Genomic DNA, 20,754 nt, shown 5'->3' on the forward strand with positions numbered 1-20,754 from the left:
GAATGTGGGCTCATTCTGGGGAATCACATGTCTGACGGTTCATAATGAAAATCCTGATAGTCACTGTATGACTGGGCAGGCGCTGAAACTACACTACCCACCTGTTTGGAACAAGAAACTGCCTCTCCAGTTTAGCCAACACGGAATTTTTCCATGACTACGGACGACTCAAACGGGCTTGAGTAACACTACCTGGATTGTGTGATGGTAACATGCATACCGCTTCTGTCTAATCTTTACTAGGCATCAAATTTTAAGTTTTATTTGCCACGTTTAACTGTTTGGGTTTTTTTTATGTATTTTTCCAAACAAGTGGCAGCATTGTTTGGTTTATAGAAGACACATTCTATTAATGCTGACATGTCTGACGTGTTATGTTTTTTTTAGATGCTTTTTGTGAAGAGTGTATGTTGAAAGTTCTCTGATGTTCTGAAAAGGCTCTTTGACTAAAAGCACTTTTACGCAGAGGAACAACACAGTCTCCTCTGGCTGACCTTCGTATTACTCTGTGTGTTTCTGATCATTAAACGTGTCTCTAAACATTTAGACTGCAAGCCTATATAGCAACATATACATCATCAATGGATTTAATTACATTATCAATGCCCTGTTACATTCCTTTTTGCTCATACAGGTTTACTACTGGGGTCATTTAACTGCAGCAGCCTCCTCCTGTCGCTTCCTTTCAAAAGCCCCCGCTATTGCTACTCCCACCATTTGATGTGATCGACAGGAGGAGAGATAGCAACACAGCGGTGTTCATTAAATTTAACCGGTAGCTAACCTATTGGATTCAGGGTTGGCAAAAAATGCCACCGAAAAAGCTGCCTGACATCCGGAGCTTTTTCACCAAACAGCAGCAACGTGTACGTTTTTTTTGGGCAAATTAAAATGAGTAACAAAACATGACAGCATTTAATGCAGGTTATTCTTTCTAACAGGGAACAAATATAATTCAGATCGCTTCCTCAGTGGAAGATGCTACAGGTTTTCAGGTAAAAGGCAAACAGTGTTGCGAAATAATTCTTGATGAGATGTGTGAGATAAAGGAATAAAGGGCAGTTTAAGGTTCTATTGTTGTATATGTGTCATTCAGCAGGCCACAAGCATGCTAACCGATTCAGGGATAGCAGTGGACTCAGACTTGCAGGTGAGAGGGACTTGTGGAAATATTAAGACCTAATTTTACTCAGGAGAGACTTAAAGTAAAAGAATAGAGAATAGTGTAAAAAATAAGTGAATACCTTATTTGAAATATAACTGAACCGTTGGAAAAAAAACTCAAACCACTTTTTCCCGCCCTGTTATGTCAGCTACACTACATTCAGTATCGTTACCATAGAAACAGACAACAGCGCCAATATATCAGAATTATACTAAAAGACACGCAAATAATTTCCCACATAAAAAACAGGACTTTCAGTCCATTACAGTTTTCCGTTTTTAGAGGGTTGTTTATTTTGCGTTTATTAAGTGATGGCTGTGGTATATTAGCTTTCACTGCTATAAGCGTTCGCAGCAGTGATTGATTAATTTAAACACCTGCTCTACTGATGGTCTATTGAAGATGGTGTTTAGGTTGAACATAAAGAACACCTTTTATTTGAAGCTTCTTGTACTGTTTTAATCCCGGCTTCACTTAATTAAAACTTTTTCCTGACCTTGTTATCTAGTTGTCATAGTGTTGACATTCAGTAGCAAGCACTGCGCCCCTTTTTCTTTTATATGTCCACGTACATTTAAGATTTAGCGTGTTATGTTGACAACTCATGAGCAAGCTGCTTTTTGCAATCTAGCAGGAAGGTAAGGATAGGATCTTGCAGGTGTGACGTCACGCTGCAGGGGGTCCAACAATGACTCAAGTAAGGCTTAACAATGCTGCTGTGTGCCATGTCCACCAAACAAAACTGGACAATTTAGACATTGATCAAATATGTCAGCAGTTTGTGTCAGTGAGTGACAGAAGAAGGCAGGTGTTTGGCACTTTTAAATGAGTCTGTTCTGGGGCTTCTTTCAAAGTTTAGGTTTAATGTCAAAATCTCAGATGGAAGGCAGGGGTATCAAGCCGTTAATCAATATTGAATCTGTTTTCCTGTTCAGAGTTGGTTAGTTTCTGGTGTAGAAAGCTTTGATTGTTTTTGGTTTCGGCTTATTTTTGGGGAAACTTGTTAAGTTTAGATTTATGTGATATTTTTGCACAAAATATATTAGTGAATATTGTAATCCTTTCCAAAAAAAAAAAAAAAAAAAATGCGTCGCGCAGGTAGCTCCCTTTCCCTATGAGCCGTCCCCACCAACTTTCAACACAAGGTGTAACTTTGTGTTGAGCACAGCCAAGCGGCGAGCGGAGAGAGAAGCCAGGGCGGGAGACGCACATCATGAGCAACAGAGAGCAGGGGAACTTTCCCCTGAGCCGCAGTTAAACTTAAAAGCTCTGGATATGATAGGAAACTGTAGGGAAGCCTCTCTGAGAGCTTCCAGTTGGATTTGCTTTTAAAACAATAGCTGGTGCTCGGTACAGTGAAAAGGAAAGCATGTATTCCTAAAGCAACTGACAATGAAATCTCCTTTAGATCACCGCATTGCTTTTCATTCCCGCAGCAGGTCCAGTCCTCTGACAGAAAAAAAAAAAAAAAAAGTGTTACTCAATAAGCCAGTAAAATACAACGCATCTATTCAAAACATAAAGCGTTGGGTTGTTTAAACATGCAGTCCTAAAAAGAACAGCAACGAATCTCAAATGTATCATTTATTAGTTATTTTTAATGAATGATATGGATACTATTTAATATTATCTAAACTAAACTAATCGAGTAAAATCATATCCTTAGTAAAAGTAAACAGACATGCTGTTTTATGGATACAGATCTGAAATATTAGGTATAGTGGACGTTCCAGTTTCGGGGAGGGGGGGGGGGTCGTCTATTGTTATCTGTTCAGCATTGTGTTGTGCTCACCTAATGTCGATGTGCATGCGCCTTTATTGCTGGTTGCCACTTGCTGTGCGTGCACACTTAGTGTTTATGTAGTGCGCTTCGGTTTCACCGTTCATTGTGGCTCCACTGCTCTCACCGTATAATTTGATAATGGCTGAGCGACGCGCAAAAAAATAAAAAAAATAAAAATGTTTTAGGCCTATGAGAGGAAAGCCTTTGAAGAAAAACACAAGACCAGAGTGTATTTCGGAAATTCTTTAACGACCAATTCATTTTTAAAACCATGTCCCGGAAAAAAAACTTCGGTACATTTGGTAAAATTCTGAAATCATTCTCCCTTTCCGTTAGGCAGGACATGTCCACATTTATCCCATTTCTAGGAATACAAACAAAACAACGAATTAAGTTCCCTGACGTAACAAGGGGGTTCCTCCTGCGTCAGAGGCGTCCACACATAAAAGGAGCTACATGGCATTCCCACTAAATATCTTCAATTATGGTAGGTGGAGATTGATGCTGATGAATGCTTGTTTCTGTGAGAGATAACAGGAAAAGAAGCGGAGAAATGTTTAGAAGATAATTGCTTGAGCTCTGTTCTGACCATTTTGTTAAACGTTTCTTCATTGTGTCGTTTCCTCCCTCCAGATTTGTTCACTGTTCCTAACCGAGCTGTTCCTCCTGCTCTCCGTGCGCTCCTGGCTGGCGCACGGCACCACCGCCCCGCCGACCTACGAACACACCGACCCGCTCACCGGCACGACGGTGCAGTGTGACCGCTGCCCGCCGGGAACCTTCCTGCGCGCCAGCTGCTCCTCCGATACGAAGAGCGACTGCGCTCCGTGTCCGGAGGGCTCCTTCACGGAGCTGTGGAACTACATCGGACACTGTTTGCGCTGCGGAATCTGCGGACGGAACCAGGTGGTGAAGAAGGAATGCAGCGCAGACAGCGACTGTCAGTGCGAGTGCATACAGGGTTACTTCTACCGTCAGGACTACGACATGTGCGTCCGACACAGCGAGTGTCCATCCGGGCACGGAGTGCTCACCAGAGGTAAAATCATCTCTGCACTGTACCTGTTCAGAACCGCTGAAAGGTTTTGGTAGAATTTTGACATTTTAGGGTTAAGGTTACTTTGGTACTAATAGTCTACGACAATTTGTAATCCAAGGGCTGCACAGTGATGCAGCATTAAGATTAAGCATTGCAGCCCTACAGCAGGAAAGGTTTTGGGTTCAATTGGACTTTACGCATGGACTTTGCGTTTCCCCCATGCATGTGTAGATTTTCACAGAGTTTCCGGATTCCTCCCACAGTCCAACAATTGATTTTTAGATTGTTTGCTCACTCTAAACTGCCCCTGGGTATGAATGCGTGTGTGTGTGTGTGTGTGTGTGTGTGGGGGGGGGGGGGGGGGCTGTTCTCATTTTCCACGTGTGAATACATGTTATTGACTGTGAATCAGTCAAAATGACTGAATTACATTTCTACTGAATTTGTTTTTTTATAATAGTGCCTTGAGATGGCCTTGATTGTGAATTAGGTTACAGCAAATAAACTGCATGGAAGTTGCAGTTTATTGTCAGTCCGGGACACAGCGATGAGGAATAATGTTTATGAATTATTTTACAGATGTGCCATTTTATATTTATGTTCTCTTTAATTTAATTATCAAGTTAAGGACATCTAGGAATGAACTACATGGGAAATGATTGATGGAATTAAAATACAAAGCTAAATTACTGATAAATAGGATATTATAAAATGTATTAATATATTTTATTGCATAAAAATTGATTTGGGATTAATTAAGAAAAACTATTCCCTTGCAGGTACACCTGAGAAGGACACAGTATGTCAGGCTTGCTCTGAAGGCACCTTCTCTGACATTTCTTCCGCCCAACAAAGCTGCAAGCAGCACAAGAGCTGCAGCGATGCAGGACTGCAGCTGGTGCTCAAAGGCTCCACCTGGCATGACAGTGTGTGTGCCAACTGTGGAGAGCGCAAAGGTAAAAGTTTGCTTTTAAACAACATGTCCCTAATATGAGAACAAAAACAAAAAAAATACACAAGTTTGCATCAAAATTTGTGTGTTACCATAAATAATTCTGACAACCTGTGTTTCTTTTCAGATGGAGCTGAGTACCTTAAGGAAATTATCCCAGCTTTCTTCATTTACCACAAAATGAATATTAAACGGCTGCGTCGGATTGTACACAGGCTCCCCTCTGCGGGTGGTAAAACGCCAGGAGAAACTTTGGAGCTGAACTTCTCCGAACTCCACGCACGCATCTGCAACTGGGTGTCCTCTGCCACAGCGGCACAAATTCAGCAGCTTCCCGACATCGTGAATAAAGTAGGAGCAACAAGTGTTGGCGAGAAACTACAGAGCAAGCTCCACCAAGTTGAAAAACATCTGAGAGAGTCCTGTCGCCCTGAGCTGGACGGGAATGAAGTTTTATAAACTCTACGATGTATAAGAATCTATATTTAATGCAGTAAAAAAAATTCAACAGTTTGTATAAAGCCTGTGTGTATAGAATTTCTGAAGAAAAGCCAGAAAATAACTTAAAGAATTTAAAATAGGTTTAGAATAGATTGACATCCATCCAGGCATCCCAGACTTCCCTCCTGTGGAGGTTTAAGTAGAAAGAGTATTTAAAAATGTGAAGTACTTACAAATGTTCGAGGATGGTTTTTGTTTTTTGCAAGTTTTGGTTTATTTAGACATTAGTCTCAGATAATCGGCAAACGCTCAAGCAATTATCTATCCCCAGATGTTTTGATCCACGGACAGCTCCATCTGGATTTGTCACATATTCGTGGAGTTAACTGGAAACAACTTTCATTTAGAGAAATTTACCCTTAGGACCTGGAGCATTGTGTGAAGATTGGTAAAACAATTCAAAATAATGAGATAACGTTGTTGGGATCAGAGATGTAGACAACTTAATCGTCTGCATAAAGAGTTGGTTTAAGCGACATGCCTAACACCCCATAATTACAGCCATGTAGAGGAAACATCAGTTAACACAAGAATCGGGGGTGTATTCTGCAGTGTTACAGTAGAGTGCCATTGCTTTAATAACTGTGTATTAGTCTGTATAAAAAAAGCTTGTGTGATGTCATACTATTAAGGTGGAAAGTGCTAAATACTTTCTCATAATAAACCGTAATTTAAATGCCTGCATGTCATTCAGATGTTGTTGCAGGACATGCAGGCCCATGGAAAGAAGGATTTCTTTTTGCCACTGTTGCACTAATACGTTTTTAATAGTCGTCTGTGTGTAACTGAAAAAGATGAGGATCAATTGTGACCCAATTGCTGCATTAGACAAAAGTGTCATACCCTGCTGAGGTATATTGTTGTATGGGTTAGAACATGTGTTTTGAAAAGTGCCTTCCGACGATGTTGTCAGTTGGTATTATATTTATATTTCCTTCCTGTCTTCCCACAGACACATTTCTGTTTTTCATAGTGTTGTTGTTTTATACCTTTTCCACCTCAGTCGATACAGTAACAATGGCAGCTGAAAGGTTGAGCTTTATAGGGAGTAGATTTTTTTTATTTTTTAAAGATCAATTAAAGCTTTTACACATTCTAAAAGTGGTGATTTGTTTTTACAATGGCTGTAATACACACCTTGGGCTATATCAGTAACATCAGGTGCTTTAAATGGACTTTTGTACTTCATTCATTGTAAAAGTTTTCATTTCAAATCAAAGTTTAATTAATTATTTAATTATTACACCAATTTTCCTTAAGGATTAAGTGATCAAATTCAGAACTCAACAATCAAATAAAAATGAATGAAAAAGTCTTGAATTTTGCATTAACCTGAAGACTCAAACATGTATTTGCCTTTTATTTTACATATAGAAATGCTAAATTGCAAGGAGTTTGATATTAGATTATTATACAGTCAGTTTTATCACATCTTTACCAACATGCAAATATTTAAACTTGGTTTAAATATCCAAAGTGATCCAGTCTTCTTTGTCCTTCCCAGTATCCTCCACAGGGTTACACTGGGTTAGGTTTGGGCTACATTGAGCAGCCCTCCACAACCTGCAGAAGAATCGGAATGAAATTAAAGGTTTTCACTGCAAAGCATTTACACATGTAATATGCATTTATACATGAGAATCACTGAGATGTGTTGGCAGATGTGCTGCATAAAGAATCCAGTGTAAGAACCTTACTTGGGTGGTTCTTTAAAGCAATAATCCTGCTGCTGGTTCTTCAGAGCCATCTTCTGAGACCTGCTGAGGAAAGCATCATGGAAATGTGCCAAACCTTAAAGCTCAGTCAGAACAATAACCTGGAAAAAGATATTGTACAGATAGGGGGAGGATGTTTGGGTTTCCCTCCTGGACCTGTTGCCCCCACAACCCGATCTTGAATAAAGGTAAGACAATAGATGGACTACAGTAAACACATTTTTTTTCCTATAAAGGCACTGAACTTCCTGGATCTTAGAAGTAGCAGATAAAAACACAAGTGCAACATGGGCTTTTTTGTTGTCCTGAGGGCAAACGCCTCTGCGCGTGATCATCTAGTCATGTCACAACATGAAAATACTCCCAGGGGTTCTATCTTTGGCATTCATTGTATCAGTAAAACGTCAGCACACCAACGCAAGGCAGGTCTTGCAGTCCGTTGTCAGGTATCAGGGAAACCCAACCACCCACAACAAATATTTATTTGTTGTCGGTTTGTGGTGATTGGGCTACTAATATAATTAAATAATAATAGAATCAACAATTAATTGTCATTAACCAGTTGTTTAGTTGTTTAGTCCTAGTAACTGTTAATAATTTTGATTCATAACTGCAATTTGCAGTTAATAATTATTAACCAAATCATCATTGATGTTTCAATTTAAATGTCGAAACATCAATCATTTATGTTTCAACATTTAAATACCTTTTTAACAGTGACCAGCCGATTTGACCTTTTCTAGTCAGGTTTTTGTGCTCACCACAGTTCCGAGCCGGCCCTGATCAAGGTGTTCAGTGGCATCCGTATTGATAATGACTGTGGCAGAACCAGAATGCTGGTATAATTGGACCCCAGCGCAGCAGTTGATACTGTAGATCGCTCAATGTGATAGATGTGTCTGTAGGCAACTTTAAATCTGAGACTACAAAAATGACGTGTGGGGCACCACAAGGTTTCATCTTAGGGCCCCCTTCCTATAAAATATCTTCATGCTGTCCTTGGCTCAGAGTATAACAAAAAACAAGATCAGTTTCCATAACTATACGGATGACACACAACTCTACATTACAATGTCACCAGGTGACCATAAACCTAAAAGAGCATTTGCTAGGTGCATATAACAAACCGATACCCTGTTAAATATGTTTCCATGGTGTTCTTGACTGTTTGTTCACCACACCTCTTATCTACTGCTCTGTAGTGTGTGTGCAAAAAAAAAAAAAACTACACTAACACCATAGAGCGAATAATCCTTAAGTGCATTCTGACAATGAGAGCACCACACTGCCACCTACTGTAGTGTACCCACAATTACACCATGCTGACCTTCAGACAGCATATCTGTCTTATATAAAAATAAGCACAAACAAGTATTTCTTCATCTATGAGAGTTTATTAAACCAGATTGCCCTGATACAGTCAGAAGTATTTAAGTAAAAAAACTCCTTAACTAACTAGAAACACACATGCACAGACTAATAATCAAAGGTAAAATGCAAAAATAATCCAATGAAAATATGTGAAAAATGGTCACTTTGGACCAGCAATTTCTAGACAATTATACAGGTAACCATAAGGCTTCTCTTTCATTCCAGTGTAGTAAGTAGACCTTACTCACATATGTGGGAAGGGGAGCATGGCTTGCTGGGTAGCAGGAGTCCGGGAGATCTGGTCTTCCGTCCCCAACTTTTAGTGACTGTCACAGCTGGCTGACTCACTAGTGCCGGGACACCTCCCACACCCAGTATGGTGTTAAACACAGGCAAGGTTAGCAGGTGGGAGAAGAATATGCCTACTTTGATATCTAGGGTGTTACGACCATCACCACAGCATTCAGTTTTAGCAAACACTGATTTAACGAGCTTCAATCTATAAACTCTCCATCAATTTCCTGCAGCAGAGCCGGAATCAACTAGAGCTCCATAATGACCAAAAGCAAATCACAGACAAAAACCTTAACATCGCAACATTCAAAACAACCAACATTTCCAGTAAGTTAACAGTTTTGCAGTGACAAAATATATAAACACCACAAAACAAAAATAGTCAGACCCTAAGAGGGATCCCTTTAAAACTCCTGCTGAACAAAAACAGACTCAGTCTGATCAGAATTAGTCCAACAGAAAAAAATTGCAGCATAAGGGCCCTTTATGCATAAAGAAAAAAAACAATGACACCTGAGTAAAGAAGAGTTAGTCACAGTCAGGTTCCTTCTGCAAAGCTCCAAAGTTCCCTCTTTTCCACACTTCCCAAGTAGTGGAGAAAACAGAGGCCCGATGTAGCTCCCTCCCTGTGGCTAGTTTTTTACACAACGTCTGGAAGGCAGCAGAATAAGGATGTGGCAGCAGCTACTCTTGGAAGCTTGCTAGTTCTCAGTGCAAAAAAAAGTTCTTTCCAGGCTGGTGTCTCCGGTTCGCCCATTTAGTCCCCCTTTTTCACCTCAGCACCGTGCATCTCTGCCCGCCTCCTTCTCAGCATCCTGCGCTCTCTTCATTGCCTAACAGTACTTTCCAGCCTCGCTGGGGCTCATAAGCAATGCCGTCCTTACTTATGTGATAATTTTCCACTTGTTGCCTTGTGAGTGCATGTTATTGACTGTGAATCAGTCTAAATTACTGTATTATATATAAACTGAATATGTTTTCAGGTGCACTGCCAGTGCACTTTTCCTAATAACGAATAATGTTTCTGAATTATGGATTTGTGACAGAGTGTTGCACCGAGAAGTGAGGTGTGGATGGAGGGGGCGAGGGCGTATGTAGCCGTGTTTGACCAGTTTCCCAAATATGCTTGTAGCTAATCAGAGTGAGGTCAACTAGGTAGAGCTACATATTACCGTACCCAACCCTTTTACTGAAGACAGAAATCTGGCCTGACAAAACAACCCCCAACAAAAAGGTGACATTATTTTGTTTAATGAAATTCCATGGATAATTTACATATGCAGCAATATCAACTACATGAAATGGTTTACACAGTGATGTCACGGCACCTTTAAATACATGGGATTGACTAATAGCATTTAAGCATAAAGCTCATTTACTGATCAAATGGATATCAAAAAATATTAGGATATTTCTTTATTGCATAAAAATAGATTTGGGAGTAATGAAGAAAACCTATTCCCTTGCAGGCACATCTGAGAAGGACACAGTGTGTCATGCTTGCTCTGTTTATGAATTATTTGACATTTATGTGCCATTTTATATTTATGTTCTCTTTAATTTAATTATCAAGTTAACTACATGTGAAATGATTGATGGAATTAAAATACAAAGCTAAATTACTAATAAATAGGATATTACAAAATGTATTAAAATATTTTATTGCATAAAAATGGATTTGAGATTAATGAATAAAAACTATCCCCTTGCAGGTACACCTGAGAAGGACACAATATGTCAGGCTTGCTCTGAAGGCACCTTCTCTGACATTTCCTCCGCCCAACAAAGCTGCAAGCAGCACAAGAGCTGCAGCGATGCAGGACTGCAGCTGGTGCTCAAAGGCTCCACCTGGCATGACAGTGTGTGTGCCAACTGTGGAGAGCGCAAAGGTAAAAGTTTGCTTTTAAACAACATGTCCTTAATATGAGAACAAAAACAAAAAAAAATACACAAGTTTGCATCAAGATTTGTGTGTTACCATAAATAATTCTGACAACCTGTGTTTCTTTTCAGATGGAGCTGAGTACCTTAAGGGAATTATCCCGGCTTTCTTCAATCACCACCAAATGGATGTAAAACGGCTGCGTCGGATTGTACACAGGCTTCCCTCTGCGGGTGGTAAAACGCCGTTAGGCAGGAAATGTCCACATTTTTCCCATTTCTAGGAATCATTCCTGAAACCATTTCTAGGGGTATCAAGCCGTTAATCAATATTGAATCTGTTTTCCAGTTCAGAGTTGGTTAGTTTCTGATGTAGAAAGCTTTGATTGTTTTTGGTTTTTGGTTGTTTGTCTCTTGTATAGGCTTATTTTTGGGGAAACTTGTTAAGTTTAGATTTATGTGATATTTTTGCACAAAATATATTAGTGAATATTGTAATCCTTTCCAAAAAAAAAAAAAAAAAAAAAATGCGTCGCGCAGGTAGCTCCCTTTCCCTATGAGCCGTCCCCACCAACTTTCAACACAAGGTGTAACTTTGTGTTGAGCACAGCCAAGCGGCGAGCGGAGAGAGAAGCCAGGGCGAGAGACGCACATCATGAGCAACAGAGAGCAGGGGAACTTTCCCCTGAGCCGCAGTTAAACTTAAAAGCTCTGGATATGATAGGAAACTGTAGGGAAGCCTCTCTGAGAGCTTCCAGTTGGATTTGCTTTTAAAACAATAGCTGGTGCTCGGTACAGTGAAAAGGAAAGCATGTATTCCTAAAGCAACTGACAATGAAATCTCCTTTAGATCACCGCATTGCTTTTCATTCCCGCAGCAGGTCCAGTCCTCTGACAGAAAAAAAAAAGTGTTACTCAATAAGCCAGTAAAATACAACGCATCTATTCAAAACATAAAGCGTTGGGTTGTTTAAACATGCAGTCTTAAGAAGAACAGGAACGAATCTCAAATGTATCATTTATTAGTTATTTTTAATGAATGGTATGGATACTATTTAATATTATCTAAACTAAAATAATCGAGTAAAATCATATCCTTAGTAAAAGTAAAACAGACGTGCTATTTTATGGATACTGATCTGAAATATTATTAGGTATAGTGGACGTTCCAGTTTCGGGGGGGCTCGTCTATTGTTATCTGTTCAGCATTGTGTTGTGCTCACCTAATGTCGATGTGCATGCGCCTTTATTGCTGGTTGTCACTTGCTGTGCGTGCACACTTAGTGTTTATGTAGTGCGCTTTGGTTTCACCGTTCTTTGTGGCTCCACTGCCACCGTATAGTTTGATAATGGCTGAGCGACGCAACAAAAAAAAAAAAAAAAAATGTTTTAGGCCTATGAGAGGAAAGCCTTTGAAGAAAAACACAAGACCAGAGTGTATTTCGGAGATTCTTTAACGACCAATACATTTTTAAAACCATGTCCCGGAAAAAACTTCGGTACATTTGGTAAAATTCTGAAATCATTCTCCCTTTCCGTTAGGAAGGAAATGTCCACATTTTTCCCATTTCCAAAAAACCGAATTAAGTTCCCTGACGTAACAAGAGGGTTCCTCCTGCGTCAGAGGCGTCCACACATAAAAGGAGCTACATGGCATTCCCACTAAATATCTTCAATTATGGTAGGTGGAGATTGATGCTGATGAATGCTTGTTTCTGTGAGAGATAACAGGAAAAGAAGCGGAGAAATGTTTAGAAGATAATTGCTTGAGCTCTGTTCTGACCATTTTGTTAAACGTTTCTTCATTGTGTCGTTTCCTCCCTCCAGATTTGTTCACTGTTCCTAACCGAGCTGTTCCTCCTGCTCTCCGTGCGCTCCTGGCTGGCGCACGGCACCACCGCCCCGCCGACCTACGAACACACCGACCCGCTCACCGGCACGACGGTGCAGTGTGACCGCTGCCCGCCGGGAACCTTCCTGCGCGCCAGCTGCTCCTCCGATACGAAGAGCGAGTGCGCTCCGTGTCCGGAGGGCTCCTTCACGGAGCTCTGGAACTACATCGGGCACTGTTTGCGCTGCGGAATCTGCGGACGGAACCAGGTGGTGAAGAAGGAATGCAGCGCAGACAGCGACTGTCAGTGCGAGTGCATACAGGGTTACTTCTACCGTCAGGACTACGACATGTGCGTCCGACACAGCGAGTGTCCATCCGGGCACGGAGTGCTCACCAGAGGTACAATCATCTCTGCACTGTACCTGTTCAGAACCGCTGAAAGGTTTTGGTAGAATTTTGACATTTTAGGGTTAAGGTTACTTTGGTACTAATAGTCTACGACAATTTGTAATCCAAGGGCTGCACAGTGATGCAGCTTTAAGCATTGCAGCCCTACAGCAGGAAAGGTTTTGGGTTCAATTGGACTTTACGCATGGACTTTGCGTTTCCCCCATGTATGTGTAGATTTTCACAGAGTTTCCGGATTCCTCCCACAGTCCAACAATTGATTTTTAGATTGTTTGCTCACTCTAAACTGCCCCTGGGTATGAATGCGTGTGTGTGTGTGTGTGTGTGTGTGTGGGGTGGGGGGGTGGGGGGGGGGGGGGGGGGGCTGTTCTCATTTTCCACGTGTTGCCTTGTGAATACATGTTATTGACTGTGAATCAGTCAAAATGACTGAATTACATTTCTACTGAATTTGTTTTTTTATAATAGTGCCTTGAGATGGCCTTGATTGTGAATTAGGTTACAGCAAATAAACTGCATGGAAGTTGCAGTTTATTGTCAGTCCGGGACACAGCGATGAGGAATAATGTTTATGAATTATTTTACAGATGTGCCATTTTATATTTATGTTCTCTTTAATTTAATTATCAAGTTAAGGACATCTAGGAATGAACTACATGGGAAATGATTGATGGAATTAAAATACAAAGCTAAATTACTGATAAATAGGATATTATAAAATGTATTAATATATTTTATTGCATAAAAATTGATTTGGGATTAATTAAGAAAAACTATCCCCTTGCAGGTACACCTGAGAAGGACACAGTATGTCAGGCTTGCTCTGAAGGCACCTTCTCTGACATTTCCTCCGCCCAACAAAACTGCAAGCAGCACAAGAGCTGCAGCGATGCAGGACTGCAGCTGGTGCTCAAGGGCTCCACCTGGCATGACAGTGTGTGTGCCAACTGTGGAGAGCGCAAAGGTAAAAGTTTGCTTTTAAACAACATGTCCCTAATATGAGACCAAAAACAAAAAAAATACACAAGTTTGCATCAAAATTTGTGTGTTACCATAAATAATTCTGACAACCTGTGTTTCTTTTCAGATGGAGCTGAGTACCTTAAGGAAATTATCCCGGCTTTCTTCAGCTACCACAAAATGAATATCAAACGGCTGCGTCGGATTGTACACAGGCTGCCCTCTGCGGGTGGTAAAACGCCAGGAGAAACTTTGGAGCTGAACTTCTCCGAACTCCACGCACGCATCTGCAACTGGGTGTCCTCTGCCACAGCGGCACAAATTCAGCAGCTTCCCGACATCGTGAATAAAGTAGGAGCAACAAGTGTTGGCGAGAAACTACAGAGCAAGCTCCACCAAGTTGAAAAACATCTGAGAGAGTCCTGTCGCCCTGAGCTCGACTGGAATGAAGTTTTATAAACTCTAAGATGTATAAGAATCTATATTTAATGCAGTAAAAAAAATTCAACAGTTTGTATAAAGCCTGTGTGTATAGAATTTCTGAAGAAAAGCCAGAAAATAACTTAAAGAATTTAAAACAGGTTTAGAATAGATTGACATCCATCCAGGCGTCCCAGACTTCCCTCCTGTGGAGGTTTAAGTAGAAAGAGTATTTAAAAATGTGAAGTACTTACAAATGTTCGAGGATGGTTTTTGTTTTTTGCAAGTTTTGGTTTATTTAGACATTAGTCTCAGATAATCGGCAAACGCTCAAGCAATTATCTATCCCCAGATGTTTTGATCCACGGACAGCTCCATCTGGATTTGTCACATATTCGTGGAGTTAACTGGAAACAACTTTCATTTAGAGAAATTTACCCTTAGGACCTGGAGCATTGTGTGAAGATTGGTAAAACAATTCAAATTAATGAGATAACTTTGTTGGGATCAGAGATGTAGACAACTTAATCGTCTGCATAAAGAGTTGGTTTAAGCGACATGCCTAACACCCCATAATTACAGCCATGTAGAGGAAACATCAGTTAACACAAGAATTGGGGGTGTATTCTGCAGTGTTACAGTAGAGTGCCATCGCTTTAATAACTGTGTATTAGTCTGTATAAAAAAAGCTTGTGTGATGTCATACTATTAAGGTGGAAAGTGCTAAATACTTTCTCATAATAAACCGTAATTTAAATGCCTGCACGTCATTCAGATGTTGTTGCAGGACATGCAGGCCCATGGAAAGAAGGATTTCTTTTTGCCACTGTTGCACTAATACGTTTTTAATAGTCATCTGTGTGTAACTGAAAATGATGAGGATCAATTGTGACCCAATTGCTGCATTAGACAAAAGTGTCATACCCTGCTGAGGTATATTGTTGTATGGGTTAGAACATGTGTTTTGAAAAGTGCCTTCCGACGATGTTGTCAGTTGGTATTATATTTATATTTCCTTCCTGTCTTCCCACAGACACATTTCTGTTTTTCATAGTGTTGTTGTTTTATACCTTTTCCACCTCAGTCGATACAGTAACAATGGCAGCTGAAAGGTTGAGCTTTATAGGGAGTAGATTTTTTTTATTTTTTAAAGATCAATTAAAGCTTTTACACATTCTAAAAGTGGTGATTTGTTTTTACAATGGCTGTAATACACACCTTGGGCTATATCAGTAACATCAGGTACTTTAAATGGACTTTTGTACTTCATTCATTGTAAAAGTTTTCATTTCAAATCAAAGTTTAATTAATTATTTAATTATTACACCAATTTTCCTTAAGGATTAAGTGATCAAATTCAGAACTCAACAATCAAATAAAAATGAATTAAAAAGTCTTGAATTTTGCATTAACCTGAAGACTCAAACATGTATTTGCCTTTTATTTTACATATAGAAATGCTAAATTGCAAGGAGTTTGATATTAGATTATTATACAGTCAGTTTTATCACATCTTTACCAACATGCAAATATTTAAACTTGGTTTAAATATCCAAAGTGATCCAGTCTTCTTTGTCCTTCCCAGTATCCTCCACAGGGTTACACTGGGTTAGGTTTGGGCTACATTGAGCAGCCCTCCACAACCTGCAGAAGAATCGGAATGAAATTAAAGGTTTTCACTGCAAAGCATTTACACATGTAATATGCATTTATACATGAGAATCACTGAGATGTGTTGGCAGATGTGCTGCATAAAGAATCCGGTGTAAGAACCTTACTTGGGTTGTTCTTTAAAACAATAATCCTGCTGCTGGTTCTTCAGAGCCATCTTCTGAGACCTGCTGAGGAAAGCATCATGGAAATGTGCCAAACCTTAAAGCTCAGTCAGAACAATAACCTGGAAACAGATATTGTACAGATAGAGGGAGGATGTTTGGGTTTCCCTCCTGGACCTGTTGCCCCCACAACCCGATCTTGAATAAAGGTAAGACAATAGACGGACTACAGTAAACACATTTTTTTCTATAAAGGCACTGAACTTCCTGGATCTTAGAAGTAGCAGATAAAAACACAAGTGCAAGATGGGCTTTTTTGTTGTCCTAAGGGCAAACGCCTCTGCGCGTGATCATCTAGTCATGTCACAACATGAAAATACTCCCAGGGGTTCTATCTTTGGCATTCATTGTATCAGTAAAACGTCAGCACACCAACGCAAGGCAGGTCTTGCAGTCCGTTGTCAGGTATCAGGGAAACCCAACCACCCACAACAAATATTTATTTGTTGTCGGTTTGTGGTGATTGGGCTACTAATATAATTAAATAATAATAGAATCAACAATTAATTGTCATTAACCAGTTGTTTAGTTGTTTAGTCCTAGTAACTGTTAATAATTTTGATTCATAACTGCAATTTGCAGTTAATAATTATTAACCAAATCATCATTGATGTTTCAATTTAAATGTCGAAACATCAATCATTTATGTTTCAACATTTAAATACCTTTTTAACAGTGACCAGCCGATTTGACCTTTTCTAGTCAGGTTTTTGTGCTCACCACAGTTCCGAGCCGGCCCTGATCAAGGTGTTCAGTGGCATCCGTATTGATAATGACTGTGGCAGAACCAGAATGCTGGTATAATTGGACCCCAGCGCAGCAGTTGATACTGTAGATCGCTCAATGTGATAGATGTGTCTGTAGGCAACTTTAAATCTGAGACTACAAAAATGACGTGTGGGGCACCACAAGGTTTCATCTTAGGGCACCTTTCCTATTCAATATCTTCATGCTGTCCTTGGCTCAGAGTATGACAAAACACAAGATCAGTTTCCATAACTATGTGGATGACACACAACTATACATTAAAATGTCACCAGGTGACCATAAACCTAAAAGAGCATTTGCTAGGTGCATATAACAAACCGATACCCTGTTAAATATGTTTCCATGGTGTTCTTGACTGTTTGTTCACCACACCTCTTATCTACTGCTCTGTAGTGTGTGTGCAAAAAAAAAAAAAAAAACTACACTAACACCATAGAGCGAATAATCCTTAAGTGCATTCTGACAATGAGAGCACCACACTGCCACCTACTGTAGTGTACCCACAATTACACCATGCTGACCTTCAGACAGCATATCTGTCTTATATAAAAATAAGCACAAACAAGTATTTCTTCATCTATGAGAGTTTATTAAACCAGATTGCCCTGATACAATCAGAAGTATTTAAGTCAAAAACTCCTTAACTAACTAGAAACACACATGCACAGACTAATAATCAAAGGTAAAATGCAAAAATAATCCAATGAAAATATGTGAAAAATGGTCACTTTGGACCAGCAATTTCTAGACAATTATACAGGTAACCATAAGGCTTCTCTTTCATTCCAGTGTAGTAAGTAGACCTTACTCACATATGTGGGAAGGGGAGCATGGCTTGCTGGGTAGCAGGAGTCCGGGAGATCCTGGTCTTCCGTCCCCAACTTTTAGTGACTGTCACAGCTGGCTGACTCACTAATGCCGGGACACCTCCCACACCCAGTATGGTGTTAAATACAGGCAAGGTTAGCAGGTGGGAGAAGAATATTCCTACTTTGATATCTAGGATGTTACGACCATCACCACAGCATTCAGTTTTAGCAAACACGGATTTAACGAGCTTCAATCTATAAACTCTCCATCAATTTCCTGCAGCAGAGCCGGAATCAACTAGAGCTCCATAATGACCAAAAGCAAATCGCAGACAAAAACCTTAACATCGCAACATTCAAAACAACCAACATTTCCAGTAAGTTAACAGTTTTGCGGTGACAAAATATATAAACACCACAAAACAAAAATAGTCAGACCCTAAGAGGGATCCCTTTAAAACTCCTGCTGAACAAAAACAGACTCAGTCTGATCAGAATTAGTCCAACAGAAAAACAAATCCCAGCATAAGGGCCCTTTATGCATAAAGAAAAAAAGAGAATGACACCTGAGTAAAGAAGAGTTAGTTACAGTCAGGTTCTTTCTGCAAAGCCTGGCTCCAAAGTTCCCTCTTTTCCACGCTTCCCAAGTTGTGGAGAAAACAGAGGCCCAATGTAGCTCCCTCCCTGTGGCTAGTTTTTTACACAACGTCTGCAAGGCAGCAGAATAAGGATGTGGCAGCAGCTACTCTTGGAAGCTTGCTAGCCCTGCAAAGAAAAGTTCCTTCCAGGCTGGTGTCACCCAACCAGTGATCTTCTTCAGAATCAGCAGTGTACTTACAGGCTTCCACGCGTTAAAGCAGCTGGTAGAACTCCGGTTCGCCCATTTAGTCCCCCTTTTTCACCTCAGCACCGTGCATCTCTGCCCGCCTCCTTCTCAGCATCCTGCGCGCTCTTCATTGCCTAACAGTACTTTCCAGCCTCGCTGGGGCTCATAAGCAATGCCGTCCTTACTTATGTGATAATTGCTAACCAGCACCAGCAATTTCTGTGAAATAAACGAATCTTCTGATCAACTCGTAGTGTAGGTTAAGGTTACTCTGGAACTCTGAAGAACAACAGTCTACGACAAATTTTAATCCAGGGGCTGCACAGTGATGCAGCTTTAACCATTGCGGCCTTACAGCAGGAAAGGTCCTGGGTTCAATTGGCCCCAGTCTGGGGTCTTTACGCATGGAGTTTGCGTTTCCCCCATGCACGTGTGGATTTTCATCGGGTTTTCTGGATTTCTCCCACAGCCCAACAAGTAACTTTTAGATTATTTGTTCACTCTAAATTGCCTCTATGAATGCGTGTGTGGGGTTATTGACTGTGAATCAGTCTAAATTACTGTATTATATATAAACTGAATATGTTTTCAGGTGCACTGCCAGTGCACTTTTCCTAATAATGAATAATGTTTCTGAATTATGGATTTGTGACAGAGTGTTGCACCGAGAAGTGAGGTGTGGATGGAGGGGGCGAGGGCGTATGTAGCCGTGTTTGACCAGTTTCCCAAATATGCTTGTAGCTAATCAGAGTGAGGTCAACTAGGTGGCGCTACATATTACCGTACCCAACCCTTTTACTGAAGACAGAAATCTGGCCTGACAAAACAACCCCCAACAAAAAGGTGACATTATTTTGTTTAATGAAATTCCATGGATAATTTACATATGCAGCAATATCAACTACATGAAATGGTTTACACAGTGAGGTCACGGCACCTTTAAATACATTGGATTGACTAATAGCATTTAAGTACAAAGCTCATTTACTGATCAAATGGATATCAAAAAATATTAGGATATTTTTTATTGCATAAAAACGGATTTGGGAGTAATCAAGAAAAACTATCCCCTTGCAGGCACATCTGAGAAGGACACAGTGTGTCATGCTTGCTCTGTTTATGAATTATTTTACATTTATGTGCCATTTTATATTTATGTTCTCTTTAATTTAATTTTCAACTTAACTACATGGGAAATGATTGATGGAATTAAAATACAAAGCTAAATTACTGATAAATAGGATATTATAAAATGTATTAATATATTTTATTGCATAAAAATTGATTTGGGATTAATTAAGAAAAACTATTCCCTTGCAGGTACACCTGAGAAGGACACAGTATGTCAGGCTTGCTCTGAAGGCACCTTCTCTGACATTTCCTCCGCCCAACAAAGCTGCAAGCAGCACAAGAGCTGCAGCGATGCAGGACTGCAGCTGGTGCTCAAGGGCTCCACCTGGCATGACAGTGTGTGTGCCAACTGTGGAGAGCGCAAAGGTAAAAGTTTGCTTTCAAACAACATGTCCTCAATATGAGAACAAAAAAACAAAAAATACACAAGTTTGCATCAAGATTTGTGTGTTACCATAAATAATTCTGACAACCTGTGTTTCTTTTCAGATGGAGCTGAGTACCTTAAGGAAATTATCCCAGCTTTCTTCAATCACCACCAAATGGATGTAAAACGGCTGCGTCGGATTGTACACAGGCTCCCCTCTGCGGGTGGTAAAACGCCAGGAGAAACTTTGGAGCTGAACTTCTCCGAACTCCACGCACGCATCTGCAACTGGGTGTCCTCTGCCACAGCGGCTCAAATTCAGCAGCTTCCCGACATCGTGAATAAAGTAGGAGCAACAAGTGTTGGCGAGAAACTACAGAGCAAGCTCCACCAAGTTGAAAAACATCTGAGAGAGTCCTGTCGCTCTAAGATCGTGAAGAACTACACTACGAGTGAAGTGTCTGGACTAACCCCTGGCATGCAATGGCTTTTCCTCTTTTTTATCACTTTCTATATTTTAAATATATAGTAAAGACATCAGAACTATGAACTCAAACTTTACAATGCTTTGGTCACTCTTGGGCTTCTCTCAATCAGTTTCATGGGGTTTGTCACCTCAATTGATTTTCCTACTGTCTTGAAGTTCCCAATAATAAAATTAAAGACAAACCACTGAGTGAGTTGGTGAGTCCAAA

General features: G+C 40.2%; 3 protein-coding genes and 2 long non-coding RNA genes across 5 annotated transcripts in view; 3 read left to right on the forward strand and 2 right to left on the reverse strand.

Annotated features, from left to right (window-relative positions):
- LOC105916450 (venom phosphodiesterase 1) overlaps window positions 1-6,593 on the forward strand; it is a 65,368-nt gene extending 58,775 nt beyond the window's left edge. Inside the window, exons 25-27 of the mRNA XM_036145501.1 lie at window positions 3,582-3,987; window positions 4,767-4,943; window positions 5,067-6,593. Coding sequence (XP_036001394.1) covers window positions 3,582-3,987; window positions 4,767-4,943; window positions 5,067-5,398 — 915 coding nt within the window. The 3' untranslated portion in view covers window positions 5,399-6,593. The remainder of the gene's footprint in view (window positions 1-3,581; window positions 3,988-4,766; window positions 4,944-5,066) is intronic.
- Window positions 6,594-6,797: 204 nt separating this feature from the next.
- LOC118565283 lies at window positions 6,798-12,555 on the reverse strand. Its single transcript, XR_004932302.1, has 3 exons — window positions 12,485-12,555; window positions 7,138-7,197; window positions 6,798-7,003 (listed from the first exon to the last, which is right to left on the reverse strand). It is a non-coding gene; the product is annotated as an uncharacterized LOC118565283 (long non-coding RNA).
- LOC105916441 lies at window positions 10,421-20,754 on the forward strand. Its single transcript, XM_036145503.1, has 3 exons — window positions 10,421-10,709; window positions 10,834-10,921; window positions 20,270-20,754. Exons 1-3 carry the CDS (start codon window positions 10,493-10,495, stop codon window positions 20,586-20,588), a joined length of 624 nt encoding a protein of 207 aa, XP_036001396.1. The 5' UTR covers window positions 10,421-10,492; the 3' UTR covers window positions 20,589-20,754.
- LOC118565282 (tumor necrosis factor receptor superfamily member 6B-like) lies at window positions 12,237-15,824 on the forward strand. The gene is made up of 4 exons (XM_036145502.1): window positions 12,237-12,382; window positions 12,529-12,934; window positions 13,731-13,907; window positions 14,031-15,824. Exons 1-4 carry the CDS (start codon window positions 12,380-12,382, stop codon window positions 14,360-14,362), a joined length of 918 nt encoding a protein of 305 aa, XP_036001395.1. The 5' UTR covers window positions 12,237-12,379; the 3' UTR covers window positions 14,363-15,824.
- On the reverse strand, window positions 15,755-17,974 carry LOC118565284. Its single transcript, XR_004932303.1, has 3 exons — window positions 17,739-17,974; window positions 16,102-16,164; window positions 15,755-15,967 (listed from the first exon to the last, which is right to left on the reverse strand). It is a non-coding gene; the product is annotated as an uncharacterized LOC118565284 (long non-coding RNA).

The sequence above is a fragment of the Fundulus heteroclitus genome, chromosome 13 (genome assembly GCF_011125445.2).
Source record: "Fundulus heteroclitus isolate FHET01 chromosome 13, MU-UCD_Fhet_4.1, whole genome shotgun sequence".
Taxonomy (NCBI): Eukaryota; Metazoa; Chordata; class Actinopteri; order Cyprinodontiformes; family Fundulidae; genus Fundulus; species Fundulus heteroclitus.

What these genes read in the sequence shown, in the direction of transcription:
- LOC118565282 (XM_036145502.1), top strand. An exon ending in GCACGGAGTGCTCACCAGAG is followed by an intron (nt 12,935 to 13,730) that starts GTACAATCATCT and finishes ATCCCCTTGCAG; the next exon opens with GTACACCTGAGAAGGACACA. An exon ending in CAACTGTGGAGAGCGCAAAG is followed by an intron (nt 13,908 to 14,030) that starts GTAAAAGTTTGC and finishes GTTTCTTTTCAG; the next exon opens with ATGGAGCTGAGTACCTTAAG.
- LOC105916441 (XM_036145503.1), top strand. Translation starts at nt 10,493, where the DNA reads ATGGATTTGAGATTAATGAATAAAAACTATCCCCTTGCAGGTACACCT. An exon ending in CAACTGTGGAGAGCGCAAAG is followed by an intron (nt 10,710 to 10,833) that starts GTAAAAGTTTGC and finishes GTTTCTTTTCAG; the next exon opens with ATGGAGCTGAGTACCTTAAG. An exon ending in CTGCGTCGGATTGTACACAG is followed by an intron (nt 10,922 to 20,269) that starts GCTTCCCTCTGC and finishes GATTGTACACAG; the next exon opens with GCTCCCCTCTGCGGGTGGTA.